The sequence below is a fragment of the Anguilla rostrata genome, chromosome 12, assembly GCF_018555375.3.
Source record: "Anguilla rostrata isolate EN2019 chromosome 12, ASM1855537v3, whole genome shotgun sequence".
NCBI classification, from domain to species: Eukaryota; Metazoa; Chordata; class Actinopteri; order Anguilliformes; family Anguillidae; genus Anguilla; species Anguilla rostrata.
Window position 1 is genome coordinate 34,079,370 of NC_057944.1, and position 23,073 is coordinate 34,102,442.

Genomic DNA, 23,073 nt, shown 5'->3' on the forward strand with positions numbered 1-23,073 from the left:
CATATTAATGTCTGTTTATGCCTGTGCGTGCCACCGCAAAAAACATCTAAAATAAATATCCAGTTAAAATACTTTTCACAGGGTGCTTAAACCGCGTTTGAGCTAAAACTACATTTCTGGGTCTTGGCATTGTGGTGTTGATTACAAAGTTATTTGAAAATCTTCCATTTTGCTTTTTTTTTTTGTTTGCAGTTGTTTGTGTTTCTCCCCCCTTGCTTGTTCTTCCCATCTTTGAACAGTGAGAGGGAATTCGACAGCTGGCGCTGGCCAGCCACGCTCTCGGGTGCAGAGCACCTAGCCAGCCGTTTCTGTGTGGGACCGTCCTGCATTGCGGCCGAACCCTTTTTGAGCTTTAAAGCAAAAAGGCAGAAGGAGAAAAAGCGAAATCTGTCGATTAATGAGGTGATCCGACTGAGTTGCGCTCGTTTCTCTCTGCTCAGCTGGACCACGCCTTTTCCATCCAGAGATCAGGGTCTTTGGACTTCTTCCAGCACCCAGGGATGTATTGGATAAGGTATGCCAACACGCAGTGTTTCCATGGCAACGTGCTGGCAGTCTCCATCCCCCCCCCCTCTACCCCCTCTCTAGTTTCTTCCCCAGTGGGCTGAAACATTGCTTCTGAGCTGTTGCCCCCAAACCCCCCCACCCCCCCCCCAAAATTCATGCGTTGCTTCCTGATGCTTCAGTATTTTTGAACACGCCCTCTCATGACATCACTCACAGTGACATCACCAGCTTCCTCCATATCATCTGGCTTAGTGTCCATCTCCTCTTTGATTGGTTGTGCAGTCGATTCCTCTCCTTTTGCGTGCAAAAGGAAATGGCGTGTGTGCGTGCGCGCGCGGTGTGTGTGTCTGCGCGTGTGTGTGTGTGTGTGTGCGCTTTACTGTTTTGAGGCCGTTTTGAGGTAATACGTGGTGTATCTGGATCCTGTGATTCTTGTGACGCTGTTGTGTTTGTTGTGAACGACGTGGGTTTCCGATGGCCTGTGTCACTGGCTCTGTCACGGTCCTGTGTTGAGGCCGGCCCCCCTCTCTGGGGAGGGGTGTGGTTCTCTGAGGGGGGTGGGCCCCACACGTCCCTACACAGCTGCCCCGCCTGGCTCTCTGCATGTTCCCAAACTTGGCCTGCGCCCAACCTCAACGTTCCACACCCTGAGTTCCACCTGACTGCGTCACTTACCCAACCCCGCCCCCCACCCCTCCGATTGCAGTGTGCTTGGCCAGAGTTTAAAGCCTTGGGTTTAAATCGTTAGACCAGACAACCAGAACAGCTCCTCTTAATCTGAGAGCTGTGGGTATCACAGCTGCTATCGTCCTCATATAGCTCCCTGGTGTTGTACACTGTAATAGGCCCCACAGAATATTTGTGCAAACAACTACCTCCAAACACCCTCTCCTCTATCCCATGATCCTTTGCGCTCCCTGGAAGCTCTGACGGGTGTTTCTCTCTCCTGTCCCGCCCAGACCACCGCTCTTGATAAGGAGAGGCAGGTTTTCAGACGAAGACGCCACCAGGATGTGAGGCCCGCGCCCCGCCCGCCGCAGAGCAGCTTCCTGTCCGCCACAGCCGCCGCCGCCGCCGCCGCCACCAGCCCCTCCCCCGCTGACTTTACCTCCGAGTCCGAGGACTACTCCCCCAGCTCCGCCGAGACGGTCCGCTCGCCCAACTCCCCTTTCTAAAGCCCCACCCCCCCCCCACGAAACGGCGAGCGCCACGCCCGCCTGCCCACCCCCACCCAGCTGAGAGAAGGCCAGGGCGGCGAGGTAGGCCAGCCGGGGGCAGAAGGCAGGAGTGGGGACATTGCATCAGAACCAACAGCGTATTTGAGGCACGGTGGTGCAGGCAGCCTAGTCCCCACTAACCAGACACGTCCCCACAAACCATGACTGTGTCAGGATGCTACTGTTATTTACACACATACTGTATTTATTATTTATTTATTCATTGCTATTTATTTATTGGTTTATTGGTTTATTTATTTGTCATTTTGTTTTGAATGTTAAACTGTGGGTTGTGGTTAGAGGGTTGTTAGATTTCTTTTATTTCATTTTTGTCACCCAACCCCCCTTCCACACCCCTACCCTTATCAGTCTATATATGGTGATTAAATGCACGCGTTTGAAAATCTACGCCCCCTAGCTGTCTAAACCATTTCAGCGGTATCTACTCCCCTAATGATCCAGTTATGTTGATGATTTTTTCACACGCTATGACGCACTTTCAGAGCCTTAGTTTTTTTTTAATTGACAGTTCCAAATGTAAAGACAGGCATCGGGGAACTCTACGCCTTCTGTGGTTTATTTTTGGGAAGGCCTAGATGCAGCTAGGCAGCTCCCATCTGACAGGACATCATGTGGACAGAAAAAAATGTATTCCTGGTTGTAGTAAAGTTGGGTGGATCAGCAACATTTAGATCAGCAACTTTCTCCAGCCGTCCTTTCACAGGTGCTCTCAGAAGGGCCTTTGTACGTATTGTAAAAAGATAATGTCATTTCATCAGTTCATCATCACTACATGGAGCCCTCTCTTTAGGGGTGCACTAAATACTTCCACACAAATCCATCACTTCAGACTTTTGTTTCCTGCATGCTTTGTTAAAACACGAATTGCGATGGAGCAGTGGCCAGAGCTCAGCTCACTGGTCATTTGTGGCCACCTGGTTTTTAGTGACATCGTGGCTCTGTAATACTCTTTGGTGCTTTAGACCTCATGGGGACAGAGAGCCGTCTGCGGCCTCGTTCAGACACGCTCTTCCCTGCTGCTCGTCCGTCCAGTAACCCACTGTACCCGTATCACACAATCTGAACCTGCACTGGCCCGTTAAAATGGAGAGCATCCTCTGCTCTTTCAGCACTCTCTGTATTTTTGATTGTATGACAGCCACAAGGTAACATGTCAGGAGCCAGATGGTAAAAATATACTTGTAAACTTGTCTGGTAATGATTTTAAAAGATGATTTAAAAAATGTTGTAATAAGGGCAGTTAAATGAATGTAACAACATTACCCTGTAGTGAGTGGCCCTCGTCTGAGCTGGTCACAGCAAACATTAGACACGCCTCCACCTCCCACAAGTCCTTGCTCTTTTTTTTTTTCTTTTTTTCTTTTTTAAAAATCCCTCAAAACCCGTAGATATGAGCTGATTATGGTTTGGCTTGGTTTCAGGAGCACGGTTCTTGTAAAGTAAAGTGGAGCTGTGTGTCCTTGAGCTGCAGGGTCTGTTGCGTACTGTACCAGCGGAGGGACTGGGAGAAGGACAGGAGGTGCTTGAGTGTTATGCACCCTGGGGTGCACATGTAGCATTTTTTTATTTGTAAAGATAACCAAAATCTTCTTTGTTTTTTTTTTGAGGATTTGTTTTTTTCTCTCTCTCTCTTTTTCTTTTATGTATTTTCTACATATTATGTTGCTGAGAAACGATGAAATGTGAACTGTGGTGCTTTTAATAAAGCCGGGAGGCGACGGAGGAGAGAAAAAAGAGCGCCGGACTTAAAAACTCGTGTTTGTCAGAACGTTTCGTTTTGCAGGGGTGCACGCGCACGGAACGTGCTGCAATAAACAAGGTTCCGATTTCAACAGCTAAAGACAAGAGCGCCCTCGTGTGGCCGAGCACTGTACACACGCATGTGTCAAGAGGAGTCCAGGCAAGGGCAGGTGCATCTGTAACTAGTAACATTTTGCAGCAGTTGCTCACATTTGTGGATGTGGGAATTTTTGGGGGATGGGGGGGCATAGCGAGATTGAGTGTGACTATCCAAAAAAAAAAAAACATCACTCAGACTCACGTGACAGGCATGGGGCCTAGCCACATTGCTTTCTGAGGTGTCATTCGGCTGTTTGATTACTTTTCATTTCCTGTAAAGCACTGGAAGAAAGATTACTCTTCATATAAGCTGTAGATGGACTCAGTCTGGTTACTTCCTACACAGATATGTTTCTGGTAAAAAAAAAAAAAAAAGTAATTGGAAAAGTATAGAAATGATTTTTATATTGCTATACATATATATTCTTTTAATAGCAAATGCAAATTACATTTTCATGTACTTTGAAACAATACAGGTGTGGCAGAGTGTGTAGTTCTATGAGAATGACTGACAGATCTGAGTGCATGTGTTTCAGAGCAAGAAAAGGTAGTTTGCCAGGAAAATCCTCAACAGGTAGCAAGAACCACTACACCAGAAATGGGTACTATTTTCTCATAAAAAAATAAAACATAATGCCTCTTGATTTAGCTGTTGAAATTGATCCAGAGATCCATAGATGTAGCCACCTGAATAATACTTAGTGGTGCATCACCACATTTGACCCTGCAAACTGCCCCAAAAGTATTCATTCCTTTAATTTGGCTTATATATATATATATATATATATAGTAGCAGTTTTTAATGATAAAATATAATGATATGCATATATAATAATAATTGTATATTCATGATCTGCAATAGGAAGTCTGGCTTTTGTGTATGCAGCAGTATTTACAGTATGTCTGTAGAAATGTTTGCTGGGTGTGTCATGGTGCTGCCATCTGTTGGTGAGAGAGTAAATACCCATGTTGAAGCACACTGATAGCAGTTCAGAGAACATGGCAGCCAGAAACCTGAAAGCTTTTCACCTGAACAGAACTGCACAATTCATACTCATCTAACTCTGAGCATACACATTTATAGCATACACAAGCAAAAAATGTATTATTGAAAAATTTAAATATACACTAAAATATATATACTTAATTATTGGAGTTATACACATGTAACATGCTGTGTGGATTTTCAACTCTAGTACTTAAACGGAATAGGGCAATGCTTAAAAAGTGAACTTGCTGTTTCTTTGTGTTTTACCGCTTGCAGTCTGTAACTCAGTGATTTATGATTTATGCCCTGATGATTGGAAAAAAATAGAAATTAATTTTATTAGAGATTTTGTTTATAAACAACTTGTTGACTACAGAAACTGCCAGAGATATAATTTTGATAAACAAAAAATGACAGTTGAGTAAAATTTGGCTCATATGTCCGTTTTATTGACTTCAGCACAATTTAACCCTCTGAGAGCTGGCTCTTCATTCACCTGCAAGATCCAACTGATCATTGCCAAGGTTTAGTAATGTTCTTTGGGCTACACACAGTAATGTGTGGGACTGAAGGAATGGAGTTTAAAAATTAAAAAAAGAAATAATTAATTCCTCGACAACGAAAATGACAGAAGTCTCCTGACGAACTCAGCCAGCGTGCCAATCCCAGCCTTCTTTGACCCCCTCTTGTGTGAGACCTCTACGCAAATGGAGGTGCTCAATTGCTAACTATGCTAGCTGTACTGCGCTGTGTGTCTTCACTCAACGACTGAGCTTTTCACTACAACATGCTGCCATTAAACTGCCTTCTTTCTGTCAACCTGCATGTTTGCTGTTTAAATGAAAAGGAGCTAGTCGTTTATCTGTCCTGTGTGTTTGTCCTTGTACCCATCATTTTCATTTTTCTTGCTTCTGTGTTATTTTTCTTCGCTGTCCGAAATGAAATCCGCTGTCTTATTGAAAGAGGGTGCAAGCTAAAAACATAATAATTAAATGTTAATCAGGTAAAAGGATTAGAGATTCGTTGATCAGAAATATTTCTGGGTATTTTACTGTAATATTCTTTTCTGCATATTCTAATCGATGTATTTTGCACAAACTAGTGGAAGAGCTGAAAGAGTGTAGTTGCAGAAACTGCACTTTTTAAATGGCTGAATTGCTAACAGACTTCTGAAGGCCTATATGTCAATGAACCAAAATAAAAAAGGGAAAATGAATCAGGACGTGAGGTGAGCACACTTGAGCTGCAGTTCTCAGGGGGTTAAACTAAAACAAAAACAAAAAGCACAGAAAAGCCATGTTATGCTGGCTTGGCTACAGCATCTGCTATTTTGTAGATGTCAACGCTTTTTTTTTTGCATTAAAAGAGAAAAAAAGAAAGATATATTTTATGTGACTGTCTAAAACTAAATTTCTGGTGCAAGACATTCTTTCAAGCCATTGGTATGAACATTATACTTGTAGTTGTCTGGAATACCCAACACATCTGTCTATGGAATAGGTGATCTGGATCTGGGAGTGACAAAATGGAGACCAGAGGGGTTTAAAAGCACAGGTGAGGAATGGTGTTTCTGTCTGATATTAGCCCATTTACAAATGCTCGAATACACGTACATAACGCTTACTGAATGTGAACGCATTTGAAAGGACAGGATGTCATTAAATCTGTTTTTATTATTTTCTTAATTGTACTGTGACTAACGAATGGTACCTTTTCATGTCTAATTGTTTGAGTGGTGGGGGGTGGGCTGGGGTGGTGGGGGAGGGGGGGGGGGGGGGGGATAAAAGCGGAACTTCATTCAGTGAAATGTCATTGCTTTTCAGTAGCAATCATCTGACTGTGGTGCACTCAGCAGCAAGCCAAACCCTTGAATAAACATCCTGAAACTGAGAAGGTTTGGTTTGTTTTTTTCCCCATAGACGGTAAAACAAATGAAATGGTAATGGACTGTTTTATAGACTTTATCCAAACGTTACAAACTATGCAACATGTGGGCAGGTAGTTATAGAACAATGTAAAATAATAGGAAACCTGATTGTGCCATTGCTATATTAACAAATAAAATGAATTCCACGATAATGTGAACATATTTATGAACATTTAAAATAGGTAAATATATAACTGTGTATTTGGTATACGAATGAAGTTGGTTTATTTACACTTAAACAGACGTTAATTTTTGTTTATTTTACTCGTTTTATAACTGTCTCTGTTGTATGCAGATGGAAATTTTGCGTGAAAAAAATGTTGGCCTTATTTGAAATCCGGAAAAAGGAATTTATTATTGAGTTACAATCCTGTTTACTGTTAGAAGACAGTAAACAGACATCTTTCACTTATCTATTCACCTCTACACTGAACTGCCACATCTGTTAACCCTTAAATTACTGAGTTTGTAATGGCTTTGCATTCTTATGTGCCACTATTTCTTATCTGCTTATCAGGACTCTTTGTACTTATAATATAAAATCTTTCCTTCCACTTCCACAGCCAACCACGCACATATAAAGTTTATGTAACGCTCGCAACACAGATCAAGAGAAGGGCATTCTAGAACTTCTCTACTCTCTACTTCTCTACGTGCAAAAGTTGCAGAAATTGGCACGAGAAAATTGAACATTTTATCTGCCATGCGACAAGACTTTATATTGTGTGGTGTATTGCAATCCCATAAAGGGAATGCTGCAGAACTTAGTAGCATTGCACCCTCTCTGTCTCAGTTCTATTAGTGTCTCATCCTCCTCGCAGGGCTGACTGTGCTTTTTCAGCCACACGGCTACTCCTATGACAGCGTTCAAATGTAGCCGTGACTCCACTCAAATAAAAAGAAATGGAAGCAATGTAACCGGTGACCGCTAGAGGGCAGTGTAATACCACTCATTAACAAGATCGTGGGCGAGGGAGAAGACAGACTTTGCTCATCTCTGGTATGTAGTTTGAAGCTTGATTGACCAGTGAAATGAAACAGAGCTGGCTAACAGTTTCAAGGCGAATCTGAAAAATTGAAAGCTAACTTCTTCAGCTTGGCCACATTCATGTTCGCTTGCAAGTTACACTGCCGGAAATGGAGGCATAGTAAATCTACTATATTTAGACATTCGAAAGGTACGAATAATGCCATACGTTAAAAAAAAATTTTTTTTAAAAGATGCATGCTGCAAGCTTGTATTCATTTCTTAATGTAACATTTCTTAATGTCTCACTGTAGTCGCTAGGCAGTGCAGAAGTGATTGCATTATATATCACATACAGTCATTGTCATGTAGATTCTTATTGGGATTCTGATACAGATGTTGGTTGAAACATCAAAAGTGTGTAATTTTTTCCATTTGGGTGGATCAGAAAAAATGAATGTTTAACTGAAAGAAAGGGTGTTTCAGGAGAAATTTTTTATGAAAGTTTAAACACAGGTTTGATGAAAAATTGTAAAATCTGCAAAAAGAGGTGCCAAATTGGAATGAAAAAACTTCCCAAAAGGAAAAAAAATATTTTAAATTGGTGATGCTTCTATACGGTTAAGTGAAAATATCAAAAAAGTAGAAATGAATATGGAAAAAAGTCTATCAGTCTTAAAAACAAAACGAAATACAAAAGACTGTAATCTTACATGTATAGTGAAAGTGGAAAAGGGCATTTTCTGTTCATATGGATGGGCAGTCATCTTCATTCAATAACAATAGTGAAACAAGCAAACAAAATTGCTTAAAAGCATTTACAACAAAAATTTTATTACATCCAAAAACAGCAAAATAGTTATATCCAAAAAAGAAAAAGATGAAATAAATAAATAGAAATAAGTTGAAATATATGATGAGAAATAGACTGTTGTCATATGAGAACAAAAAAAGGGAAAAATTATATAATAATGTAATTTTTAAAAAATGTGCAAGAAATCATATTAATTGAACAGTGAGCGAAAATTAATATAAAATATAGGAAAGTGCGTTAGGATGGAACATATTTTTTAATAGAAAAATGGAACTGACATAAATAAAAGAAGTAACGTAAATGAAGAAAATGTCATTTAAAAAAATGTATGATGGAAAACGTGGTTCAGTTGGGAAATCAGCAATGGATAGCCAATATATATATATATATATATATATAGTCTTATGACCAAAAAGCGAAAAAAGTTCTATAACTTGGAAAACCTCTATTTTTGACTCATATGCACAGCAATTAGTGTATATATAATAATGGAGGTAAAATAAATGAAGAAAATGTAATTTAAAAAAAATAATGAAGGAAAATGTGGTTCAGTTGGGAAATCAGCAATTTACATAAGACTATAGTCTTATGTCCAAAAAGAGAAAAAGTTCTATAACTTGAAAACCTTAATTTTTGACTCATATGCACAGAATTAGTGTATATATAATAATGAAGTAAAATAAATAAGAAAATGTAATTTAAAAAATTATGAAGGAAAATGTGGTTCATTGGGAAATCGCAATTTATATAAGACTATAGTCTTATGTCCAAAAAGAGAAAAAAGTTCTATAACTTGAAAACCCTCTATTTTTCACTCATATGCACAGCAATTAGTGTATATATAATAATGGAGGTAAAATAAATGAAGAAAATGTAATTTAAAAATATTTATGAAGGAAAATGTGGTTCAGTTGGGAAATCAGCAATTTATATAAGACTATAGTCTTATGTCCAAAAAGAGAAAAAAGTTCTATAACTTGAAAAACCTCTATTTTTGACTCATATGCACAGCAATTAGTGTATATATAATAATGGAGGTAAAATAAATGAAGAAAATGTAATTTAAAAATATTTATGAAGGAAAATGTGGTTCAGTTGGGAAATCAGCAATTTATATAAGACTATAGTCTTATGTCCAAAAAGAGAAAAAAGTTCTATAACTTGAAAAACCTCTATTTTTGACTCATATGCACAGTAATTGGTGTATATATAATAATGGAAGTAAAATAAATGAAGAAAATGTCATTTTAAAAAAATTATGAAGGAAAATGTGGTTCAGTTGGGAAATCAGCAATTTATATAAGACTATAGTCTTATGTCCAAAAAGAGAAAAAAGTTCTATAACTTGAAAAACCTTAATTTTTCACTCATATGCACAGTAATTGGTGTATATATAATAATGAAAGTAAAATAAATGAAGAAAATGTCATTTAAAAAAATGTATGAAGGAAAATGTGGTTCATTTGGGAAATCTGCAATTTATATAAGACTATAGTCTTATGTCCAAAAAGAGAAAAAAGTTCTATAACTTGAAAAACCTCTATTTTTGACTCATATGCACAGTAATTGGTGTATATATAATAATGGAGGTAAAATAAATGAAGAAAATGTCATTTAAAAAAATTTATGAAGGAAAATGTGGTTCATTTGGGAAATCTGCAATTTATATAAGACTATAGTCTTATGTCCAAAAAGAGAAAAAAGTTCTATAACTTGGAAAACCTCTATTTATCACTCATAGGCACAGCAATTAGTGTATATATAATAATGGAGGTAAAATAAATGAAGAAAATGTCATTTTTTAAAAATAATGAAGGAAAATGTGGTTCAGTTGGGAAATCAGCAATTTATATAAGACTATAGTCTTATGTCCAAAAAGAGAAAAAAGTTCTATAACTTGAAAAACCTCTATTTTTGACTCATATGCACAGCAATTAGTGTATATATAATAATGGAGGTAAAATAAATGAAGAAAATGTAATTTAAAAATATTTATGAAGGAAAATGTGGTTCAGTTGGGAAATCAGCAATTTATATAAGACTATAGTCTTATGTCCAAAAAGAGAAAAAAGTTCTATAACTTGAAAAACCTCTATTTTTGACTCATATGCACAGTAATTGGTGTATATATAATAATGGAGGTAAAATAAATGAAGAAAATGTCATTTAAAAAAATTATGAAGGAAAATGTGGTTCAGTTGGGAAATCAGCAATTTATATAAGACTATAGTGTTCTGTCCAAAAAGAGAAAAAAGTTCTATAACTTGAAAAACCTCTATTTTTCACTCAAATGCACATGTAGTAATTAGTCTTTATATCACAATCAATATGTAATAAATAAAAAAATGTCATTTAAAAATAAATTGATGAAAAATGTGGTTCAGTGGGAAAACAGCAGTCTATATAAGACTATAGTCTTATGTCCAAAAAGGGAAAAACTTTCTGAAACTTTCAAAAGATTAATCTTTGACTCATATGCACAGTAATTAGTATTTATATCATAACCGAAGTGAAATAAATCAATAAAAAGTCATTTAAAGAAATTTATAATGGAAAATGTGGTTCAGTTGGGAAATCAGAAATTTATATAGCTTACGACTATAGTCTTATGTCCAAAAGGAAAATTATTCTAAAACTTTAAAAACCTCTATTCACGACTCATATGCACAGTAATTAGCATTCATATAATAACAGAAGTGAAAGAAATGAAGGGAAATTTATGAAGGAAAATGTGGTTCAGTTGGGAAATCAACAATTTATATAAGACAATAGTCTTATGTCCAAAATATGTGCCAACCATTTACTTTTAGATTGATTAATAAATTGGATTTTTTAAAATATCAAAATAGTAAATTAAACATTTTAATTTTTAATTCATTTTTTAAAAAATATGTCTCTCATATGGGTGTTTCTGGAGATATGATATGACACGGCAGTTTAAACTGCAACCAATATTTTAGAAAATAACACTGACCAACACTGTTTTTGGTTTGGATTTTTTTTATTATAAATACGACAAAAAAGGAAACCATTTTATTTATTTTACAGTTGTCAATCTTTATATATTGGCATAAGTTAATGTTAAACGGTCTTGAACAAACACTGTGTAAATTTTGCCTTAACTTGCAACACACATAAAACAGCAGGTAGACATTAACTTATGAAGGCAAAGTAACAATTCAAAAAAAAAAAAAAAAATACATAAAAAACTATATTTTAACAGAAATCATTTAGCAATTTTACTGAATGTTTCAAATAATTTCAATGTCCACCACTACATGTGTAAAATCCAAATTACATTGCAAAAAAAAAAAAAAAAGTTTAAAAAAGCAGAATGTACATAAATAAAATTTAATTTACAGCACCAACCCATCATCCACATAGTTCCTTGCATGCACACCTGCTGCCTCGTTGGGCTGGTCCCTGTACAAACACTCATGGCAAATGAAAAGGCAAATCATCAAATTCTTTGCATATTTTATTTTTCTTTTTTTATCTTTTTGTTTTCAACTCACACACATGTGGCATATTTTACATCTCTGCAATAAAACATGGTTACGATAGTATTTAAGATTTTACATATCCAAAAATATTTCACCATCATTTTTGGATGACATTAAAACCTGTCAAACGGTTTGTGAGTTGTGTAGCTGTGTGTACATGCGTGCGCATGTACATGTGTGCGTGTGTGTGTGTATGCGTGTGTGTGTGTGTGTGTTTAATCCAGATGCCTAAAGATACCCCTATCTCACCTCTTATCTCTGCACAGGCCGTAGACTCATATTGCTTTCTGTCTTTGTGGTTGTAGAATGTCACTACACTGATTTCCCCGTGATTTTAATAAGTCTTAAAATACAAATATCAATGAGTAAAGAATTCAGTGCTAAAACCCACTAATACACGGTGGATGACAGATCGGTAAATCACAGCAATAAATAATGATATGTTTCTGGTGCAAAGTGCCAATACAAAGATTTCCATTAATTTCCCTTAAATAGATGACTGCGAGTGAATATTAATTTTTTTCTTCTTTTTAAAATTTTTTTTTTTTTAGTTATCTTGAGAAAATTACATTCTCATGACATGCCTCGTAGCCCTACCAACACAATATGTACATCTATGACAAAACAGTCACCAAATATACAAGGAACATGAAGGATTTGAAACTGTTTTACCCTGGATGAGTTGTCGGAGCCTACCTGTAAGCAGGAGACATCTGTCCTTACCACCTCACCTCCTCCGCTGCCGTTCACTTTAAACATACAGTAAACCCCCTATCTTTGCTGCTAATCACTTTAAAATAGAGCAAATCCCATTATTCACCGCCATTCATTTTAACAGAATAAATTATAAGTTATAACGTTAGAACGGACTCAGAAGTGAACGTGAATGTTTCACAACGATGGTTTCCTTTATAATTAATAAAAATAATTTTTTGATAGTTTCCTCCTGAAATTAATTTCTAAGCAAACAAAACTGTGTTTACAAGGTACTGTGTACAGTATATATGTGTCACTAACAGAGTATGTGATTGAGGCCCTCCTTATAACAAACAAACATGAAAATGAACTCAGTATATCACCACCATCACCACTGCTAGGCGATAATTAAAATGGGTGTGGCTATGTTATCACACAACAAGTACGTTTTTAAACAGAGTTGAGGGATGCACTGGGGGGTGTCTTTGAACAGGTAGTAATGAAAAGGCCTTGGTTATCTAATGAAGAACTCCTCACCCGATAATAACAGTTTAACTGTGAAAATCCAGCTTTTTCTACCAAAACAGCAGATTTATAGTTCATTTATAGTTCATGCACAATTATATTTTTCTCCTACCTGTGTATGAAATACTTTTTTATTTTTATTTTTTTTAACAAGGTTTTACTTTTTCTTTTTAAAAAAGTATCCCTCTAAGGTTAAGGTGTGCATCTGCCATACAAAGTATCAAAGTTGTTCACTGTAGGCGCCATTTTGTTTACGTATTTTCAGTTTCTGAAAAAATACGAACAAAAGTCGATATGCTCTAAAAGCTCGGAATTCCTGTGTTTGCGCTGAATTCTCCTTCCCTTGCCGTATTTTTTTCCCCACTCAGATTAGGAGAATTCCCACCCCGCCCAATTAGCACTTTGCAGGGGAAATCCATCCCTAGTCCTCCCCACAGATCTACAATTGATTCACATGATAAAGATGAGCTTAGCTGAGGCTCAGGTGTAAAACAAAAACGCACAGAAAATGATCGTTTTTAAGGTGTTCTGACTTATGATGCTCGTCTATTGCCAAGCGGAATGGACAGCTCACCAAGAGGCAAGAGGCCGTAGTCTTTCAGATTCTCTCTCTTTTTCCCCGCTCTCTCCCTCTCTCTCTCTCTCTCTCTCTCTCCCTCTCGTTTTCATTTTCCTTTTCTTCTTCTGGGATTTGTTCTGTTCCTGGCTTCTGGGCTCTTCTCCACCTCAGCCTGCGTCCTGCCATGTGGAGGAGGGGGCGGGGCCAGAGGCGGAGGAAGGGGCGGGGCCAGGGGCGGGGCATCCCTCTCTCCTTTTCCCCTCCGCCAGCTCTGCCTTGCTCCTCTCTCAGTATCTGTTCTGGTGCTCGTAGTGCCATCGGTTAAAATCGATGTTAAAAGCCACGATGCTCCCGGATGCCATGCCCGTTATCAGAGTCCTGTTAGGTGATAGGTGGAGAGGGGGTAGTGGGGGGGGGGAGGGTGGGAGGAGGGGGTGTGAGGAGAAGTACAGTGCATCAGTTCAGCCCAGCAGTTTAGCATTTTTTACAGTCTTTGGCTCAGTCAAACGCACGCAAGGGTTTCCACCAATTCTCTCAGCTCAAGGCCGCAAAGATCATTCCACAAGCTCCACCCCCAAGACCAATGATGTAGCTCTTGGGTGCCCCCCCCATCCCCCCTCCCCAAAATCTCTTCAGTCCCATAGCGGTCCCCAGCAGCCCACAACAGACAAACAGAAATTGATTCATTATCTTGAAATGATCAGTTTAACTGAATGCACACTTCCCCACACTTGTGTTCAGTAACTCCCCCAGTGCTTAGTATAAAGTGTGTGTGAGAGAGAGAGAGAGAAACAGAGATTGTTTGCACGTGCAGCTCAGTTTCTGAGGCATTAAAAAAGCTTGTTAGGGACACTAAACCGGTGAATTAAAGCCGAATAAAAAGGCCTCTGGAACAGAGGAAGGGCTCTGCCGAGCAGCTCTGTCCGTGGGGAGCCGGGTCCCTGAGGCCCGGGCGTTTAGGGAAGGCAGAGCCCTCACAGGAGCAGGCTACAGCGATACACCCTGGGGGCTCCTCCCGAAAAACACCGTACCGCTCTGCTAACTGACACACCGCCGCGGCGCTGGGACACAGCCCGGCGGCCCGGTTACCGTGACTACAACTCCAATCAGAACAGGACACCGCCCCCCTGCCCCCCCCCGAAAAAACCTCTAACCTGTCGCTAGGTCAGGGGATCTGAACGTCGTCATTGTCATCGTTACAGTTAAAAGATTCAGTTTTTCCATGGGACAACAGAGGGAAAAACCGAAATACTAAATGATAATTGCGAGAAAGGAATCAAACACGCGGATGCTGCACTAAGTGCACGCAGACACTGTGGCTCATTGTAAGGCTGACTGTGCTGATGACTGCGCACTTAAAACAGAAACGCTCTTTGTAAACGTGTCGCACGTTAAGGGCTAGTGGAGTTGGTCATGGGAGCTGTCGGTTCTCTCAGGCCGGGGCCGGGGGGGCGTTTTAGACATCGTCCCAGCGGCTCACCTCCCTGCTTCCAGGATCACGTGATCATATCGGCTCCTCCTCCTCCGCAGCCAGCTGACGAGCACCAGACAACCTGGCCTCTGCGCTGGCGCCGTCTCCTAGGCTACCGCCATCTTACCCTCAGGTCCACGGTCCATGGACGGCCCGCAAACGTCCAAGGCCGCGCAGAGAAGTGTGTGTGTCTGTGTGCGTGCGTGTGTGTGTGTGTGTGTGTGTGTGCGTGCATGCGTGCGTGCGTGCATGTGCATGTGCATGCACGTGCGTCAGTCGTGACAAGGGTAGACAAAGCCTTGGACGCCCACCAGACTGTTTGCATCACAACATATTCTCGCCATTTCTATAGCAACCCCTTTTCTATAAGAAAAAAAAAAACAGGCCTGAAATCTCCCCCCACAACCCCTGATTTGTGAGCCAACAGCTAAGAAACACATCAGCAATGCTGGGCTTCGCAACTACAGGCGAAGCACGCACACGGCGTCGCTCCTGTTCACGTGGCCAGGGTGTCCTGGTATCCCAGCATGTTCTCTAAAGTCCAGGCCCGCAGAGAGGCAGCCAGGCCCACAGAGAGGCAGCCAGGCTGGCTGCAGGCAGCAGGTCCACAGAGAGACAGACAGGTCCACAGAGAGGCCCACAGACAGGCAGCCAGGCCCGCAGACAGGCAGCCAGGCCCACAGACAGGCAGCCAGGCCCACAGACAGGCTGGCTGCAGGCAGCAGGCCGGGCAGGGCGGACGCTCACCTTTGATCATGTGACAGGTCCATGGCTCGGATGCCGGCGTCGCAGCCGGGGTAGATGTAGAGCTGCTTGAAGTCGCAGGCCTGCCACACCTCCACCACCCCGTTGTCCCCGCCCGTCACCAGGTTCTGTCCGTCACTGCTCAGGAGGATGGCCTGAGAAAGGGGGGGGGAGGGGGGCAGAGTCACTCTAGGGTTTAGGGTACCCCAATAGGTGAAACACACCACAGTCCCACACACTACACAGTAAAAGCCCACAGCAATGGCCTCTGATCTAAGAAAATTATGCTCTTTAACAAGCATACAGATTCATGGGAAACATTATTAATATGCAACCATATTGAAAAAAAGAAATTTTAGCTTATACCACAAGCTGTGAAGCTGAAAACCCATTAATGGCTGACAGACCTAAGTAGAGGATCTGGAAGTGCTTGTCATGCTTTAAAGGTTTATTTTTACAAATACATTCTTATCCCTCATCCCCCCCCCCCCCTCCCCAGTGAGAGGCGGGAGACGCGGCGGTCTGACTCACCCGGGTGGAGTCGTTGACCTCCATCTGCGCCAGCAGCTTGCCGTTGATGCTGAAGTTGCAGAAGCGGCCGCGCTCGTAGCAGATGATGCAGTGGCCCTCGCTGGACACGGAGATCAGCCGCGGGCACAGGCAGTTATCGGGGCCCTCCAGGGCCCGCAGCAGGTCCCCCGTGATGGTGTGCACCAGACAGGGCCCCTCTGTTAACACGTGACCCACATCAACCCCGGCTCCCCCCTCGGCTGCTCCCTCACACGCAGACCCAACGCAACGCTGACACGGGGGTCAGTGTCGCAATACAGTACCGCAGGGCTACAGCGCAGAAGATTTATTTATAATATTTCACTATTTCCATGACAACTATCTGCCGTTCAAATTCTCTTAAGACCCGGCAATTCATTTCTGTCCCGCGCAGGGGCCACGGGTCTCTGAACTGAATCTCAAAGAACCATATATTCTACTACACTGAAACCTATACTACCGGGGACATTCAGTGAAAACAAAACAGTATTTTTGAAAGTATTTTCACCTCATGTTTTTGTCATTCAGGACATGTATTAGACATCTGTAAGACAAGTATTATGTGAGGCGGTAGGGGAAGGGTGTGAGGTGGAAGGGGAGAGGAGGGGAGGGGTGTGAGGTGGGAGGGGAGGGGGGTGAGGCTGACCTTTGGCACCACTGATGACCAGGCCCAGTTCCGCACAGACGGACACACACACCACCTCGTGATCGTGACCAGTCAGCACAGCCCGGGGTGCTGGGTAATCACCTAGAACACAGGACAGAGAGAGGGGGGAGGGGGGAGAAAGGGGGAGGAGAGAGGGGGAGAGAAAGATAGAAAGGGAGGAAGAGAGAGAGACAGAAAGGGGGAGGGAGAGAGAGGGAGAGAAAGAAAGAGAGAGATAGAAAGGGAGGAGGAGAGAGAGAGAGAAAGGGGGAGGGAGAGAGAGGGAAAGAAAGAAAGAGAGAAAGATCCTGAAACTGGGTAGGGCACACCCTCCAAGGGTGGAAGAAAAGCCTGTTCCCTTTTTTTGTTAAATAAAAAAGTGCCTCAACTGAAAGATAGCAACAACAAAAAAAGGAAAAGTGCCTTTCCTCCCCCTGGAAAACGACAGCTACTCACAGTGGCGGAGGGGGCTAGGCCCGCCTGCTGTCGTCTTTCTGGGCGGCCTGTCTGGGCCGTCCAAACCGGGCCGGTGCGTGGGATGGCAAAAGTTGCTACCTGGCAACGTCAAAAGCCGTCAATGAAGGGGAACAAGAGGGGGGTCAAGAGGTCACTCCTCTGTGGGCACTTATTATAAAACCTGTACAAGAGCTTTTAGACCCTCAACCTGTACAGCATATGCACCTTACCTGATTAAACTACACCTGTACAGCATATGCACCTTACCTGATTAAACTGCACCAGTACAGCATATTCACCTTACCTGATTAAACTACAACCCTACAGCATATGCACCTTACCTGATTAAACTACACCCCTACAGCATATGCACCTTACCTGATTAAACTACACCTGTACAGAATATGCACCTTACCTGATTAAACTACACCCCTACAGCATATGCACCTTACCTGATTAAACGACACCTTTACAGCATATGCACTTTACCTGATTAGACTACACCTGTACAGCATATGCACTTTACCTGGTTAAACTACACCCCTACAGCATATGCACCTTAGCTGATTAGACTACACCTGTACAGCATATTCACCTTACCTGATTAAACTACAAATCCACAGCATATGCACCTTACCTCATTAAACTACACCTGTACAGCATATGCACCTTACCTGATTAGACTACACCAGTACAGCATATGCACCTTACCTCATTAAACTACACCTGTACAGCATATGCACCTTACCTGGTTAAACTGCACCTGTACAGCATATGCACCTTACCTGATTAAACTGCACCTGTACAGAATATGCACCTTACCTGGTTAAACTACCCCAGTACAGCATATGCACCTTACCTCATTAAACTACACCCCTACAGCATATGCACCTTACCTCATTAAACTACCCCAGTACAGCATATTCACCTTACCTGATTAAATTACCCCAGTACAGCATATGCACCTTACCTGATTAAACTACCCCAGTACAGCATATGGACCTTACCTGATTAAACTGCACCAGTACAGCATATGCACCTTACCTGGTTAAACTGCACCAGTACAGCATATGCACCTTAACTGGTTAAACTACACCTGTACAGAATATACACCCAATCTGGCTTCCTCCAGAAATACGTTCACATTTATTTTAATTTAAATAGCGTGTTAACTTAAATAGATAAATAACATGCACTGGTATGCACATATAAGCTGGGCTTTTACTTGTCTGTACTTCTCTGGTGAAAAGGCCACCAGCACCTGCAGCCACAAACCTTAAGCCTCCTCAGCCAATCACGCGCAGCCGTGATGGACTGTGTGTGTGGTGCACCGTACGCCCCTGAAAAGCCCTTTCCCCTCTGTAATGGTCACATAAACGCCACCGGTCCCAGCCGTGAGTGGGAAGTGAATGGATTTTCCTGCCTGGGTCATGTGATTGATGACGGGCAGGGGGCAGAGGTCAACGTGGAGTTTGGTGCTCCGGCAGGACACCTATGGCCCGCTGACTCCTCCATCACAGCTGTAATGGTCCCCTCTCTCTCCCATGCGTATTCTCTGTCTTTCCATATAAGCCCCACTCCCTCTCTCTCTCCCTCTATATATGTCCCTCTCTCCCTCTCGTTCTCTCTGTCTCTGCCTTTCTCTTTCTCTCTCCCTCTCTCATTTAGGAACTTACTGCCGGCACCCCTACCACCATCTCTGTCCACTGCTCTCCACCCAGCCTGGACACTAAGAAGTGTGTCACTGTGCTGTACCTCACAGCTGATACAGGTTAATTGAGGACTACGGGTTCCAATCCTGGGAGGTACACTGCTCTTAGAACTTTGATCAAAGTATTTTAACATAAATGTATTATTATCTTTAAAAAATATATACATTAAAGAAAACAAGAACATGAACTAATAATAATTTTTAAAGAAGAAAAAAATAATACAATTTTTTCATAAGAAGCTTCATCCTTTTTGGACGTTATAAGGGAGGCTGGTATTAACAATGCACTTACAAGACTGGCTGACACAGCATGTAGGAATCCATGCACAAGTGCTGTTTCTCTAATGTTGTTGGTCTGGCTGTGCGAAAGTGACCTCCAGTCTAACATGTATAATTTCTGCAGATCACTCACGTAAATGTAAATGGCTGTGGAACTGAATTCTAAGCCTTCTCTCTGTGGCAGTGGGTTCAGGCTAGCTGTTCCTCCAGGCTATCTGGCATGAGTGCACACAATCAACCAGGCGCGAGCGCAATAATTAAAGTAGCCCTCAGTGTAATTAACACGATCACTGCAATTTGAAACCAAAGCATCGTTAGTGCTGGGCGGGATCGATACACTGCCGGAGGGGAGAAGCAAACATCGTTCTTAAAGGAAAAACAGAGGAGTCTTCCAACGAACGCCAGGGGGAAACAAATATGGCGGCCACTGAAAACCATTACAACCAGTCGTCCGATTTCTCAGACGAACCTTTAACAGTCAGCCCCGGAACTCTAAACTCTAAACTAGAGAAGTTCATTTTACGTATGAAGAGGAGACCAACTGACCCTAGAGTATCTTTAAAAACACTGCATAGCAATGGGTCCATTGAGGTGAGCAGGGTCAGGTTCGTTGCCTGGTATGGTACAGTGTTTATGAATATGTACACGTTACACCACAGTGCAGAGTCCAGGTACAGTGGTGGTACATTTTTCTTTTAAGGAACCAATTTTCAAAATATATCCTGAAAACCCAGCGTTAGGGGTACAACAGGGTTCCACCCCAGTGACAAGCATTGTACCAATTTAGACACTTTGTTACACCTTTTTGCCTGAGTGAAGCAGAAAAGGAGCATGAGGAACAAGAGGAGGAGGAGAAAGAGAGATAGAGAGAGATAGGGAGACAGATAGAGAGATGCAGAAAGAGAGACAGGGAGAGAGAGCAAGAGCAAGCGAGAGAGAGAGAGAGCTCCACTACTCCTGTCCACACCTCCCCTGCAGGCTGGGTATTGTAACTGCACAGAGCCGGTCCCAGGGACTGTGTGGGCTGGAGAGACAGTGCATGCTGGGTAACTGCACAGAGCCACTCCAGGGACTGTGTGGGCTGGAGAGACAGTGCATGCTGGGTAACTGCACAGAGCCACTCCAGGGACTGTGCAGGCTGGAGAGACAGTGCATGCTGGGTAATGGCACAGAGCCGACCCCAGGGACTGTGTGCTGGAGAGACAGTGCATGCTGGGTAATGGCACAGAGCTACTCCAGGGACTGTGCAGGCTGGAGAGACTGTGCTGAGAGTGGCACTGTGACGCGGTTCAGCCCAGCAGCGGCAGGGCCTGAATGGAACATGTGTCAGGAGAGGGGGCCCTGGGGACCCCCAGCGAGTCCAGCTCACCTACCCTGACAATAGATTTAATCAGCCCCCCCCCTCCCCACCCAAGGGACACGCCCAGCCACCCCTCCACACTCCACTCCGAGCTCGGCACCGCAATTACTCTGTGCAAATTCGCCCCAAACGCCGAAGACGGGCGGTGAGGGGTGGGGGGGGTAGGTGCAGGGAGGTCCAGGGCGGCTTTTGATTGAGCTGGAAGTCATTTTAATTATCACGCGCTCGCGACACACGCAGCCTTTTCTCCGAGCCTCGCAAAATCAATTTTCTGCACCGCGTCTGAGAAGCATGGGAGCAAATACCCAGCGACCTTGGGGACGCCCTCCCCTCCCGCGCCGCGGAGGTTATCGAACCCGCAGAACCGCTAACGCGCAGGCCTCGGCAGGGAGGGGCCGAGCTAGCTACAGGAACAAACACAGCTACAGGAACAAACACAGCTACAGGAACAAACGCAGCTACAGGAACAAACACAGCTACAGGAACAAACACAGCTACAGGAACAAACACAGATACAGGAACAAACACAGCTACAGGAACAAATACAGCTACAAGAACAAACACAGATACAGGAACAAATACAGCTACAGGGACAAACACAGCTACAGGAACAAATACAGCTACAGGAACAAACACAGATACAGGAACAAACACAGCTACAGGAACAAACACAGCTACAGGAACAAACACAGATACAGGAACAAACACAGATACAGGAACAAATACTTTCGCGGGGAATCAGACACAGCTACTGACGCGTAAACATGCAGCCGTTACAAGAAATGCACCTTCTTCTATTCCATAAATACAATTTTATGCTGAAGTGAGTCAATTCCACTGGAGCCATTTAGACCTCTTTCAGATGCCTGGGAAAGCGTCTCTACAGTGATTGGTGTACAGAGAGGACACTTAAAGACCAATCACGGCCTTTTCATACAGCAACGGCAACTGTATTAAAGATGTATACTAATACTGCTTTGAAAGAACTTAAGACATAATAGGATTCCGAAATGAATTATTTACATTCTAAAACAATCTTGTTCTTTCATTCCACAAAGCAGACTTGAGCACTCTCATTTCGTAGTTTAAAATTAAAACATCACAGAAAATGAATGCATTGTTTCAGTATTGAATTTACTCTCTTGTTTGGATGTAAATACAAAATGGAAAGCCAAGGCATTTTAAAATGATGTATAAATGCAAAAAATGTTCTCAGGATTGCCAAATGACACAAATGATTTTCCTGAAGTTGTCCTTCCTGCACAAAGCCACTAGAGTGCACTGTTCTTCACCCAGAGTGGCTCAGGAAATCCATCACACACACTTCCCCTTACTTTCCTGAATGTGTATATGAAGTCTGCCCTCTAAATTGAGTTGAACATTTGCCTCATTTCTTATAGGCAATTTTTCAAAAGTATTAAGAGTCCTGGGGACTGTTTAAAGTACTCTCCTCGGTGAAATTAAAACTAACTGTAGTGAAGATATGTGCCAGACTTAGGAATTTGTATTTTTTAAATATTTTTTTTTTTACTGATGTCTTTGTCAGTTTCTTATGCAGGGTGCACAGGGGGGTTCAGAGCAAAAGCTGGTTTTATTCCAACCAATTATCCTAAATTTTCAAACCAGTAGTACACACTAACGCTAATTCACTCATACGCTGGACTATACTGAATGGTTTTCTGGAAGGGTACGTGCTGTTCGCTGTAGTAGCTCACAACATGCTCTCTCAAAAAATGTCAGACTGATTCTTTATCACAAAAAACATGCACACACACACAAACACACACACACACACACACACACACACATATATAGGGGTAATTAAACAATTTAACAATAAAGAACAATTAAGATCCTAAAATAGCCATGCACCCCAGAAATCAGTCTGCATACCCACACCTGCAAACGTACGACAAATGATACTTTTTTTACTATGCACTTTATGGAGAGAGATACTGAGGAACTTTATGATGTACACTTTTCATACGTAAACTCTAGCATTAATATAATAAATCACAACCTCGAACACCTCAACAAAAGTGAATATTGTTGGTGCTTTTAAGTCGCCCACTGCCCGTTCTGCAGCTACTCCGGGAGTCAGTTAAAAACAAAAAGAGTGCTTGTCCTTCGCCCTGGACCCCCCGCCCCCCCGCCCCCCCCGTCCCCCCGTGTGTCCGTAGGCCTGTCTTTGTGTCTGGGAGGTGCGCAGTAAGCACTATCTCTGTAGGTATCAAGGGGATTCTGTTTTCCTTCTCTGGTAACAAGAGTGAATCTGCCCTCTGCTAATTGGAGGC

At 42.2% G+C, this 23,073-nt stretch overlaps 2 protein-coding genes across 4 annotated transcripts in view; one reads left to right on the forward strand and one right to left on the reverse strand.

The window, feature by feature from the left end:
• dclk1b (doublecortin-like kinase 1b) overlaps positions 1–3,481 on the forward strand; it is a 74,761-nt gene extending 71,280 nt beyond the window's left edge. For 2 of the 3 annotated variants that reach the window (XM_064302201.1, XM_064302205.1), the window contains one exon: positions 1,467–3,481. In XM_064302201.1, coding sequence (XP_064158271.1) covers positions 1,467–1,682 — 216 coding nt within the window. In that variant the 3' untranslated portion in view covers positions 1,683–3,481. Of the gene's footprint in view, positions 1–440; positions 515–1,466 lie in introns of all 3 variants that reach the window. The other variant, XM_064302202.1, reaches the window with a different exon arrangement.
• An 8,259-nt stretch (positions 3,482–11,740) lies between these two features.
• The window catches only part of nbeab (neurobeachin b), a 316,449-nt gene continuing 305,116 nt past the window's right edge, over positions 11,741–23,073 (reverse strand). The window contains exons 54-57 of the mRNA XM_064301505.1: positions 16,974–17,075; positions 16,310–16,506; positions 15,782–15,933; positions 11,741–13,941 (exon numbers count right to left, since the gene is read on the reverse strand). Of these exons, the coding sequence (XP_064157575.1) occupies positions 13,851–13,941; positions 15,782–15,933; positions 16,310–16,506; positions 16,974–17,075 (542 nt within the window). The 3' untranslated portion in view covers positions 11,741–13,850. The remainder of the gene's footprint in view (positions 13,942–15,781; positions 15,934–16,309; positions 16,507–16,973; positions 17,076–23,073) is intronic.